General features: G+C 55.5%; 1 protein-coding gene across 7 annotated transcripts in view; it reads right to left on the bottom strand.

Moving 5' to 3' along the window:
* Positions 1–5,037: 5,037 nt before the first annotated feature.
* TNFRSF8 (TNF receptor superfamily member 8) overlaps positions 5,038–12,557 on the bottom strand; it is an 81,034-nt gene continuing 73,514 nt past the window's right edge. For 6 of the 7 annotated variants that reach the window (XM_032758961.2, XM_032758964.2, XM_032758965.2 and 3 more), the window contains 2 exons: positions 10,855–11,062; positions 5,038–7,002 (listed from right to left, as the gene is read on the bottom strand). In XM_032758961.2, coding sequence (XP_032614852.1) covers positions 6,758–7,002; positions 10,855–11,062 — 453 coding nt within the window. In that variant the 3' untranslated portion in view covers positions 5,038–6,757. The remainder of the gene's footprint in view (positions 7,003–10,854; positions 11,063–12,557) is intronic. The other variant, XM_032758962.2, reaches the window with a different exon arrangement.

The raw sequence follows: 12,557 nt of genomic DNA, 5'->3' as shown, positions 1-12,557 counted from the left end.
TTTGTCTCTATGGGGCTCAGTTTTCCCATCTGTAAAATGGGGGGCTTGTTCTTGATCGTCTTCCTTCAGGGAGCCTCAGGTGGGGCAGTGAGTAGGATATGAGGTGTTACTGGGGATGGAAAGGGCAATTCCACTCTCAGGCAGTTCTCCCCCAGAGATTCCCTGGACTCAACCCAGCCCTGAGTCTCCCCGGACCTCAGAATCACACACCTGTAATCCAGCACTTTGGGAAGCCAAGGTAGGAAGATTGCTTGAGCCCAGGAATTCAAGACTAGCCTGGGCAACATAGAGAGACCCGTCTCTACAAAAAAAAAAAAAATTAGCCAGGCATGGTGGCATGTGCCTGTGATCCCAGCTACTTGGGAGGCTGAAGCAGGAGGATCGCGTGAGCCCAGGAAGTTGAGGCTACAGCGAGCTGTATTTGTGCCATTGCATTCCAGCCTGGGTGACAGAGGAAGACCCTGCCTCAAAAAAAAAAAAAAAAGAAAGAAAAAGAAAAAGAAAAATTACACACACCTTTGAGGAAAGCTGTGTCAAGGAAGGAGGCCCTGGCTGGGTTAGCTCTGTGTCCTTCCTGTCTGGTCAGAGCAGTCAGAAAACCACACCCAGCCTGGAGTTTGACCTTGGGCAGGTTACCCTGCCTCTTGCAACTGTCTCTGCCTTCCCATAAAGGGAGGAATAAAATCAGCCTCTATTCTATCTCTTGATTGTGGTGACTTGAAGATGAAAGGAAACTTATCTAGAAGGCATAGTGCCAGGGGATGACCACAATACGAACACAACCCCTGACCACAGAGGCAGCCAGGCCACCTGGGCATGGGGAGGGATTTAGAATCACAGAGTTGGGGGTTGAACTCTGGCTCTGGGACTTCCCAGCTGTGTGGCAGTGGGCCAGTTGCTTCGCCCCCCGAGCCTCAGTTTGTAAAAGGGAGTGCTGCCACCCAGCCTATCTACTGTCCAGGGTTCTATTAGGAAGCCCAGATGCACAAAGAATGCGGGAAGGCCTAGGCGAACTCTCAGCTCTTAAGATGCTGCTCTTGATGGCTGTCGTTTACTGAACATGGCATACGTGCCCAGACCTGGACTTCTACAGTCCTTCTCAGCCTTATAGGTCCTTTTTTTTTTTTTTTTTTTTTTTTTTTAAGTCTCGTTCTGTCACCCAGGCTAGAGTGCAGGGGCACGATCTCGGCTCACTACAACCTCCGCCTCCCAGGTTCAAGCAATTCTCCCACCTTAGCCTCCCAAGTAGCTGGGATCACAGGCACGTGCCACCATGCCCAGCTAATTTTTGTATTTTTAGTAGAGACGGGGTTTTGCCATGTTGCCCGGGCTGGTCTCGAACTCCTGACCTCAAGTGATCCACTCGCCTCGGCCTCCCAAAGTGCTGGGATTACAGGCGTGAGCCACCGCGCCTGGCCTCATTAGGTCCACTTTGCAGACCAGAAAACCCACATTGAACGCACATAAGGGCTTTGCTTGGGACCAAGCAGCTGGGAGCTTGTCGAGCCGGAAGCCACAGCTCCATGCCACCATCATGAAATGGCCACTGCCTCCATGAGGGCTAAAGGGTAAAAAGTAAGCACAGGCCACCGCTGTCCCTGTGATACTGAAATAATCCCTCTGCCTCATGACCGGGAAAACAATCACCACACCAAAACACAAACAAAGGCCTCCAGGCTTCCCAGGGTTTTTCAGTTTGGTTTTTACTCTCTGGAAGATACCCAGAGAAAGGGGGAAGCTAGACCGGCAGACTCCTAACCCTACCCATAGCTACAATTATCACCAGGAATGCTGTCTTAGTTCTTTCTGAGAAAACCCATCTAACTGCTTCCTGGCTGCCAGCAACTGCTGCCTGTTTCCCCAACTTCCCTCCAAAATAGGTTAAAACAACCTTTGCTGCCCCTAGTTTGGCCTTTCTCACTCATTGCTGAAATAATACCAGGATGTTTATTGTTCTACTAGGAAGAAAACAGAAATAAACATAGACCAGTACTTTTATGATAAAATCTAGGTGCCTAATCACAATGGCCCACCAGGCCCTCCTCCCCAGGCCTTCCCCCCTCACCTCCTTTTTTCCCTCGCCCACTGTGCCTCTTCCACCACCATGTTCTTCCTGGAACTCGAGGCAGGAGTGTGCCCACTTCAGCTCCTTGCCTTCCAGACCTCGCTGGCTTGTGACATCACTCAGGCCAAGTTCAAAGGGCACCTTCTCAAAGAGGCTTGCCCTGACCAGCTAGCTAGTGGTGGCCCTCCCCTCCCACTCTGCCACAGTACCTGGCTTGGGCTTCTTGTGGTTCACAGCGTGATCTGACTCTGAAATGACCTTGTGTACTGATTTGATGGTGCCACCGTCTGTCCCATCCACCAGACACAGGACCCACGAGAGCAAGCCTGTGCCCCACGAGTCCTCAGCAGCTAGACTTGGGCCAGGCTCATCAGAGGTGTTTGTGGAAGGAAGAGAGGAAGGAAGGCCACTCTTTAATTGAGGAAAGACCTTGAACAGCAATGCGGTGCAATCTGGAATGTGCTAGAACCACGAGTGAGATGTCCCTCTGGAGGGACCCGCAGCACTTTGCCGACATATCCAGAGTTACAGGCATCGAATAATGAGCCAGTCCTATCACTGTGATTTGAAGGGTTCTTGGGGTAGCCCACAGAACAAGAAGAGGCCTGCCCACTGCGGGGCTTCCCACAGTAAGTTGGCCCCAAGGGCGGCTAGGTTCCCAGGCTGGCCTGAAAGCTCTGATTAACTTTGATGGGCTGAATTCGGCAGACACAAGAAGGGCTCGCTCTTAGCAAGTGGCCACGAGGCTGGAATAAGGACAGAACCTGCCACTCAGCACAAGCCACACACCAAGTGGCATGTCAGGGAAGCCCCAGAACCCCGTCAGGTAGAGACTGACACCCCCATTTCATAGACAAGAAAACCGAGTCTTAAAGAGATCATGGAACATAGCCAAGCTCATGCAACTGATAAATGGCAGGGCTGGGATTCGAGCCTGTCTATGACCCCGCGACGCCATCACCATCCGCACGCTTCTGTTGTGTCTGGGCTGCAGAGAATGGCAGGCAAGCCTCTCTGCCCTGTGCCTGGCTCACACCCATGGCCCCAACATTAAACACCTGCTCCCCTGGGTCAGCCAGGGGCAAGGGTTCCAGGGTGTTTGGCCAGCATGGGGTGCCGGCTCAGGAGAAGGGGCCTGGCAGTGGGGCCTGGTGGAGGGTGCAGGGGCCTGAGGTGTCCTCAGCAGCTTCTCCTTCAGCCCAAGAGCCACCTTTGAAGCTGAACAGTTTCGCCTTAACTAAGCTTTTCTCTTGGGCCCTGGCTGTGAATCTGATGTCCCCACACATTCTGGCCCAAGCCCCCCCCGCCACCCCACACTTGCCCCCCACTGCAGAGGATCGAGGAAGTGGGTGGAAGAGAGAAGGCACCCGAGGAACTGTGGCTGGGGAGCCGCCTCTCATCCTCACACAGGCTTTCATTTTTACTTAGCCCAACCAGTCAGTGCCTGGTGACCATGGGACAAGGATGACCAAGACCCAGTCTTGGGTCTTTAACACCTCACTGTTGGAGGGTGAGGTCGTGATGGAGTGAAAGATGCTCTAGGGAGGTCCCCTCGTTCCATTTTAGGGACTGACCCGAGCCATGGAGATTCTGCGAACTGTAGAATGGTTTTTACCACCTACAAAAGTGCCTTGGGAAACAATGGCTTTTCTTTGAAGGCAACAGCTTCCATCTGATACTTAGCACTTGCTGTCCCTCTCTGATCCCAAATGTTTAGGAAGAGGTGTGTGGGGGTGTCATCACAGCCTGAGAATTGCTACCTTGAGTAGCAGGGAGCTCTGTCCATCTGCCAACCTGGACATGAGCACAGCCAGAGAATAGAAGGGGTCCGCTCGTCGCTGGGCAGGAGGGGGAAATTCACCCTGGCTCCTGGTCTGAGTGCATGGCAGGCAGTGGCTGGTTCAATGGCTGGGCTGATGTCTGGGTGTGGGCTGGAGTCTTAGGGATGGGGTGGGCAGGGTCTGTCCATGGCTGTGGGTTTCCTCCACCTCGCACAAGACACACAGTCAGAGGGGGCCTCGGGCTGGCTGCCTGGGGTGGAGGCTGGCCCTAAAGTGCCACTAAGCTGTGCCCAGGGAGGCAGTCTGGGCTCCTCCCAGCTCAGACACAGAAGCCCAACACTCCCAGATACCTGTGGTCCTCCCCCTGCCTCCCAAGGCTCCCAGATACCTGTGGTCCTCCCCCTGCCCCCCAAGGCTCCCAGATACCTGTGGTCCTCCCCCTGCCTCCCAAGGCTCCCAGATACCTGTGGTCCTCCCCCTGCCTCCCAAGGCTTGGGCACTCACGCTGTTCCTTGGAGAATCCCTTCTCCAAAGCTGTGGGGCTGCTCGGCCCAGCCCAAAGGGAAGAAGGCCGTGGGGAGGCCCAGAAACCTTTCTACAAATACCTAAAGGGAGCCTTGTGACAACAGTGGCATTTTTTTTTTTTTTTTTTACTCGAGGCGGCGCGCGTCGCCCAGGCTGGAGTGCAGTGGCACGATCTCGGCTCACTGCTGCAACCTCCACCTCCCAGGTTCAAGCGATTCTCCTGCCTCAGCCTCCTAAGTAACTGGGATTACAGGTGCCCGCCACCACACCCGACTAATTTTTATATTTTTAGTAGAGACGGGGTTTTACCATGTTGGCCATGCTAGTCTTGAACTCCTGACCTCAGGTGATCCACTCGCCTTGGCCTCCCAGAGTGCTGGGATTACAGGCGTGAGCCACCGCAACTGACCGACAGTGGCTTTATTTAACTGAGTGTCCTCAAAGGGCAGCCTTTGGACCAGGGAGTGGCAATTACATGGAGAAAGAATTCGCCTCGAGTGATAAGGAAAATCTTCCAGCAATGAGAAGGACTGCCCCAGCAGAAAGTGGGCTCCCGGCCCCAGAAGTATCCAATCTACCAGAGACTGGCCACCTTAGTGCCTGGGGGTTCAGCGGGAATCCCTGCCCTGCGGGGAGACTCCCAAAGGCACTTCTGCTCGGGGGTTCTATTAATAACATATTCTCAATTTCAACGATCATGTCCTCAGCCTTACAGTTCTTTAAGGATTTTATGGATTTTTAGAGATTCAAAAGTTGTGTGAAGGGCCTCTAGGTGAGGAAGTGCATTATTTTGTCAAAACATGTCAATCCCTCCCATCATGGGCACCAGACTGCCCTGCCTGGCAGGCGTGTGCCTTCCAGTGTGCCTTACAGCTGCGGCTGTGGGTGATGCAGAGACACCCACTCCATCCTTGCACAAACACTGGGCAAACAGTGTCTGCCCACTTAAGCTTCTTCTGGCCAATGTCCAGGTTCTGGTGTAACCACCTCTCGCAAGGTCACAGCTTCTCCAACTTTCCCCAAAACATCTGAGAGGTTTCAGAAACTACCACTTCCTCCAGAGAGCACGTGGCTGGCCGATGAGTAAACAGCAGCTTTCCTGGGCCTGCCTCCAGGCGGTAAGTCCACGAGTCTCCAGGCTGCCCGCAACTCCAAGACTCATCCTTATCCATCACTCATTTGCATACACGTCTGAAGGCCCTAGGGAGTCAGCTGGCCAGCCGAACGGAAGTCAGGGCCGCTTTACTCCTTAGCGTGAAATGTGAAAAACCCAAAATCCGGATGAAACCTCCAAACAGTCTTGTTTCCTATGGTCCAGAGTAAAACAGATGCCTGGGTGAGGCCGTGGTGCCTCTCGACGTCCGCACCCCAAAGGGTGCAGAGCCGGAACCAGGTGGTGGGGTCGGTGCTGGTGGATTTGCAAGCAGGGCAGATCTAAGGAAGATGCTTCTTCATTTCCCAGGACAGAGTGGGTGGGGCCCACAGAGAGCGGTCAAGGACCCCAGGCAGGGCCCGAAGTTCCCCATGTTCACGTGGGGAGGAAGTCCCTGGGCAAAGTAAAGCAGGTTCTCTGGGTTGTTGAGGGTCGGTCTGCAGCTGCTGAGGGCTGCAGACATCTGGGACCCGAGGCGCCTGCTGTGGTGGGGATTGGTGGGGACATTCTGAGATGAGTGACTTGATCCTGGGCCCTAGGCCCTGGGTCCACTGAGGGGGCTATAGGACAGGGAAGGTGGGCAGCACCAGGAGGCTCCCGCAGCCCAGGCAGGGGCCCTCATGCCAGCGCAGAGTACAGTGTGGCCGCTGCAGCAGAGACGGTGCCAGCTGACGACACCCCATCCCTCGACTTCCCTTTTGACTCTGGAGAAACAACCACAGGCACTGGCTCCATGCCCACTGAGGGCCACGTTTACAGTAACTGAGGGCATGCCGGAAGCGCCCAATGGGTGTCACCTCTGAGGTCCAGGGAGAGAGGAGAGTAGGGTTACAGGGGCACTGGGAGCCGGCCTCACGACCTCTCCCTCGCTGGGCTCTGGGCCTGGTGGTGAGGGTCTGATGCCCAGGGCTCTGGGACCAATGCTGTTCTCGGCAGTGCCCATCCTGCCATCTGTTTGCTGCCTCAACCAACATCACTGCTGGGATCCGGTCCCCTTGGACTGTCTCTTCTGTACAAGCCCCGGATCCCCTAGGCTCTGGGTCGGGGACAGGTAAGTGGGGGATGCAAGCAGAGACCACCAGACCCCTGCAATGACCAGCCAGTCCACCACTAGATGCTGGAACCTCAGTTCAGGCCAGATGGGCCTCTGCCCCCAACCTTGGTGCCAACAGTGCCATCCTGGCCTCCCAGAGGCCACCCTGCTGCCCTCCTAGCCCCAGCCCAGCCCAGGCCTCACTTTCCAGAGGCGGCTGTGGGCAAGGGGTCTTCTTTCCCTTCCTCTTCCACTGAGAGCATGACATCGCTGCAGCTGCCCAGAGGTGGTTCTGTCTCCTGCTCGGGGTAGTGGGGGGTATGGTCCGCCTCCAGCTCCGTCTCCAACTCAGGCTCTGCTGACCCTGCCAGGCCCCGGCCCTCGGGCAGCTCAGCCTTCACGGTCCCCACGATCACGGTGTCAGCCTTCATGATGTAGATTTTCTCTGCAAGGCAAAAGGATGGATGAGCGAGGGAGGCCAGAGCACCAGCCAGGATGGGAGTAAAGAGGCAGAGAAGGGCGGAGGCCCAGTGCTGATACACCTGCCGGGTGGCTTCAGGCTGATGGCACAGCCTCTCTGACGCACCTTACAGGCGTCCTGGGGGCTCAAAGGAAATAGAACAGCTAGGAGCTGGGCCTTGAGGATTTAAGAACCAGCCCACTTGTACTTAGGATTTTCTCAGCACTTCTCTGGGGATGGGTAGGGAAGAAGAGGACAGGGTGGGAAAGACAGTAAACTGTAGACAAAAACAGGCAAAGCCGTGGGTAACCAGAGCACGAGCAGACACAGCAGAGCTGAGCAGTTTCCACACCCCCGCTCCTGGGTCCCCAGCCCTCCTGCAAGGTGGACACCATCAAGATTCCCATTTACAGATAAGAACCTGAAGCCTGGAGAGGTTAAATGACCGGCCCAAGGTCGCCACGTAGTTAGGAGAAATCCCGAAAAAAACACCCGCTCCTCCTGGTGGCCCTTGCTGCTCCTATCCGTGTGCCTGCAGCCAAAACCCAGGGTGACCAACTTGTCCAGCTTGCCCGGGAACATTCCTGGTTCTAGTGCTGCAAGTCCCCATGTCCTGCGAGCCCCCTCGGTCCGGGCAAACCCAGCCAGCCTATCACATCCTGCAGAAACCCAGGCCCCCTCAATAGGTCTCGGCAGCCCATGATTGAGACAGCCTGGCTCAGGCCATGAATTTCAGGGCTTACTGCTCAGAGCCAATCTCCTGCCTGCAGCGCGCATGGCTGTGCTGCGAGCACATGGTGGGAGCTTGGACGGATGGCCGGTCCTCGCCACAGTCTGATGTGGGGGCTTCTGGTGTGGCCTTCTGATAGAGGGGACACGGAGGCTCAGGTTCAGTGGCCCAAGGAGCTGGGGAGTGGGGAAGCCTGGCCTCTGCCCAGCTGATGGTGTCTGGCTCAGGGTGGGCTGGCTCCCAGCTGTTCTGCGCTGGACTCTGGAGGCCAGAATGGGGAAGCTCAAGAGGGAACTTGAGAGCTGGGGTGGGGTGGGGGTGCAGGGACCCCTGCCTTTCTGGGTAATGCAGTTATACCCCTCGGATTCAGGAACCCCAAAAAGGTTCTCGAGTCCCCCACACCCTCAACCCTATTGCATGACGCTGGTTCTTCTATTCTGGTTTTGAACACCCCCAGGAAAGACAGAAGTGCGCCAAATGGCAGCAAGAGGAGAAGGCCCAGAGTGTGGGACAGGCTGTGGGCTGGGTGTCCCCACAGACCCCAAAACAGAGCAGGGCCTCAGCACTCCCCACACCTCCATCAAGGCCTGTGGGCTCCCGGCCCTAGGAGCCCTATAGAGGGCTGGGAAAAAGATGGGGGCTGGGGGTAGTGAGAGAGGAGACCCCAGGAGGGGAGAGAAGGCCCAGAGGGGGATGGGCAGAGAAGATGAGAGGCGGGTAGGGTCAGGTGGGAGGGAAGTGGGGGTGGGGGTGCTGGATTAGAGAGAAGGAGCCACAGCTGGGGACAGGCTGGTCCCCTCACATTCCTCAGGGAAACGGGCAGGAGTCCCCAGGAAACCGGGAATTAACTGGATTCAAGGAGGTGGAATTGGCTGCTCCGGGTGAGGAAGAAGCTCCCACCGAGCTCAGAAGTGAGAGAGGGGTCTGGAAATTTCAGAGCCGGCCATGAGGGGTCTGCCCCACTCTGGCTCTGCCCCCATCACAGGCTGCCCACCCCCCAGGCTGTGGGGGTGGCTTCCAAGGGCTGCATGGATTTCTTGCCCCCTCCTCAGAGCTCCAGAGTTCAGGGAATCCGTCTTGGCCAGGTGGGGAGGGCAGGTAAGGAAGTTGGGGAGAAAGAGGTTCTTCCCTTGCCTGGTTCCCAGGGGGAAAGGGATGATGTACAGACCCCAGTGTGACCCCTCTTGGGAACTGGATGGGAAGGGGGAACGCTCTCCTGGGCTGGCATCAGGAGGACAAGGGGGTTGCCTGTGTCTTGGGTGCCCAAGAGAACCTCCAAGGCCTTCTCTTCCCACCATGGCGGAGGTGGCCCCCGATCCACTCACCAGCAAGGCCTGCAGGCCATGCCAGGGGAGGGAAGCCCACACCTGAGCCAGCTGCCTGGGAGCCTGGCACTTCCTTCTCCTCCCCATCAAATACCCTGTGAACCCCACCCCTGGGATTCCCGGCTCTGCCCTCAGTGTGGACTCAGATGTTCCAATTAGGACTTCTTAGGAATTCTGAAGAAGCCTTTGATGCTGTTTCCCAAAACACATACTTTTCAAATAAGACTTACTAAAAGCTACCATTTCAAAAGCTTCAGTTTGTTACAAAAGACTGCCCAGGCTGGGCATGGTGGCTCATGCCTATAATCCCATTACTTTGGGAGGCCAAGGCAGGCAGATCACCTTGAGGCCAGGAGTTCCAGACCAGCCTGGCCAACATAGTGAAACCCCGTCTCTACTAAAAATACAAAAAATTAGCCAGGCACGGTGACACTCGCCCATAATCCCAGCTACTCAGGAGGCTGAAAAAATAAAGAGAAGATGACTGCCCTGAAGAGTTCCGGCCACCACTGTCTGCCATAGAAATGCACAGGACAATTACAAATGACTCTTCAGTATTATCCCAGTGCCAGTTACCCTTCCAGAAGTGACAGAGGGGGGGTCCACCAAGGCCCTGCCCACAGGGAACACAAAGCCAGGTGGAGGTGGAAGAAGGCTATAAACACGCAGTCACACCGCTGGGTGCTAGGACACTGGGTAGGGGAGGCCTGGGTTCTTAGGGAGCATAGCACAGTGGAGAGGGCACAGAAGGCTTCCTGGAGGAAGGGGCAAATAAGCAGGGTCCCCAGGATATCCAGAATTAACTGGATTCAAGGCAGTGGAGCTGGCTGTTTCAGGTGAGGGGGCAGCTCCCACTGAGAAGCTCAGAAGTGAGAGAGGGGTCTGTAAATTTGGGAGACTGCCATGAGGGGGAGGGACAGACTGTGGGGTCAGAAGGTAGGTGAGTCTGGTGGGGGAGCTACAACTTGCTGTCAGCCTTGACTGCCGGAATGAGAATGCTGGAATTCATCCCACAGGGAATGGGAAGCCGCTGGAGGCTTCTCAGCAGGGGTGCAATAAGGTCAGGTATATATTTTGGGGAAAATGCCGTACCAAGGTGACAAGAAGCAAGAGAGGAGGCAGGGAGGCCCCCAGGAGGCCAAAGCCAATGTCTGTCCAGGCTGGCAGCAGCTGCCGTTGGGAAGCTCTGAACATCTGGGCCCCATCTGGCCTCCTGCTTCTGCAGAGGGTGGGTGGTAACGTGGACAAACCAAGAGCTTCAGGGCCCAGCAGACGCAGGGGCGAGTCCCAGCTGTGCCACTTAGTAGCCATGCGATGGGGAAAATCACTTCACCCTCTGAGCCACAGTTTCCCCAACTGTAAAATGGGGAGAAAGACACCATCCAAAGAAGGTGGTGAGACCATCAGAGATGAAGAGATGGCACCTGCACAGTGCCTGGAATGTACCAGACAAGTGGCAGGTCCTGTGACCACTGGCACGTCTTCCTCCTGTCCCCTAGGGTGCTCGGTGTTAGGGGCTGGGGTGGCGTTCATTTTTTACGTAACAGCAGGCACCTCATGCGCGCTGGCTCATGAATTCGCACAATGGCCTACGAGGTAAGTACCCTTGCTGTCCCTACTTACAGAAACTTAAATTGGGGTGAAGAATCTGTGCCTCTCCTTTCCTGGGCCTTTCAGCTCCAGGGTCTCCAGGTCCCTTCCAGGGCCCAGGGCCCAGGGCCCCGTATGCATCTCCCATCTGCCCCTGGGCTGCAGAGGACCTCCCAAAACAGGCTGACTCACCAATCTTGTTATTGGTGTGCTCCGTGGACACCCGGGGCTCAGGAAGGTCCCTGGGGGACGAGGGGCCCCCGGCCGGGCTGGCATCCTGCAGCGGCAGGCTCTCCAGGTAGGCTGCCCCCACGTTGTGGCAGGTCTCCGTCAGTGGCTGGTTCATTAACCCCAGCTCTTCCGCGCTGGGTTCTGTCACCGACGCGCCACTCCTCAGCTGCTGTGGGAGGGGAATGGGTGCTGCTGCAGGGTACCCCCAACCTCCCCGCCAGTCTCTGAACTGGGAGGCCCCCTTTTTTTTTTCATCTCTACAGACCCCAGTGAGCCTCCCTTTCTGCTTTAAAGCTGCCATGAGCTGCCCCAGGCTTCTCAGCTTTCTGGGTGAAGTCTGTTGCTTTTAATTTGTACTAAATAGTAGAGGTAACAGTCAGCGACTCACAGGGTGCTCACCATGTCCGTGGCCCTGTCCTAAAGTCCTTGACATATGTTAATCCTCACAACCACCGTATGAGGTGGGTAACAGCCCCCTCCCCATTTTACAGATGAGGAAACCGAGGCACAGAGGAGTCGAGTAACTTGCCCAGGGTTATACCATCAGTAAGTATCTGAGCTAGGCCGGGCGCAGTGGCTCACGCTTGTAATCCCAGCACTTTGGGAGGCCGAGGTGGGCGGATCACGAGGTCAGGAGATCGAGACCATGGTGAAACCCCGTCTCTACTAAAAATAAAAATAAAAAATTAGCCGGGCGTGGTGGCGGGCGCCTGTAGTCCCAGCTACTCGGAGAGGCTGAGGCAGGAGAATGGCGTGAACCCGGGAGGCGGAGCTTGCAGTGAGCCGAGATTGCGCCACTGCACTCCAGCCTGGGCGACAGAGCGAGACTCGGTCTCAAAAAAAAAAAAAAAGTATCTGAGCTAGGATTTGAACCCTGGCATCTGGTCCATAATCCATACTCATAAGCACCAAAGTCTGTAAGTACCAGCTCCAGGTCCCCCACCTCCTGGAGCAGCCCCTCCAGCTCCCCAGCCCCGACATCCTGGAAAGTAGTCTTTTATAATCACACTCAAGTATTCTAAAAACAGACTACTGTTAGTTGCAGTGACAAGCCCGGTGACCTCTATACTATATAATCTAAATTCATGTATACTATTAATAAATATTTTCTAAATGCTAAAAAACAACAAAAAAGGCCGGGCGCGGTGGCTCACGCTTGTAATCCCAGCACTTTGGGAGGCTGAGGCGGGCGGATCACGAGGTCAGGAGATCGAGACCACGGTGAAACCCCGTCTCTACTAAAAAAAAATACAAAAAATTAGCCGGGCGTGGTGGCGGGCGCCTGTAGTCCCAGCTACTCGGAGAGGCTGAGGCAGGAGAATGGCGTGAACCCGGGAGGCGGAGCTTGCAGTGAGCCGAGATTGCGCCACTGCACTCCAGCCTGGGCGACAGAGCGAGACTCCGTCTCAAGAAAAAAGAAACAACAACAACAACAACAACAACAAAAAACAGCTATGTCATGAGGAAAGTGTCAGTTTAGTTTTTGACTTTTACAGGTAAGGGCAAAGAAGTGGCCTCGTGAAATGTCCTGATGCCTTCAAAATGGAGTGAGTTTGAGTAATTCAGAGGAGGCAGGGATGCCCATGCTGACGCAATGATTCTCAAGGCACAGAGAGCATATCTTTTAGATTGGTGCAAAAGTAATCACGTTTTTGCGATTATTA

This window comes from Hylobates moloch, unplaced genomic scaffold, assembly GCF_009828535.3.
Source record: "Hylobates moloch isolate HMO894 unplaced genomic scaffold, HMol_V3 SCAFFOLD_9, whole genome shotgun sequence".
Taxonomy (NCBI): Eukaryota; Metazoa; Chordata; class Mammalia; order Primates; family Hylobatidae; genus Hylobates; species Hylobates moloch.
This window is presented reverse-complemented; position numbering and strand designations above follow the sequence as displayed.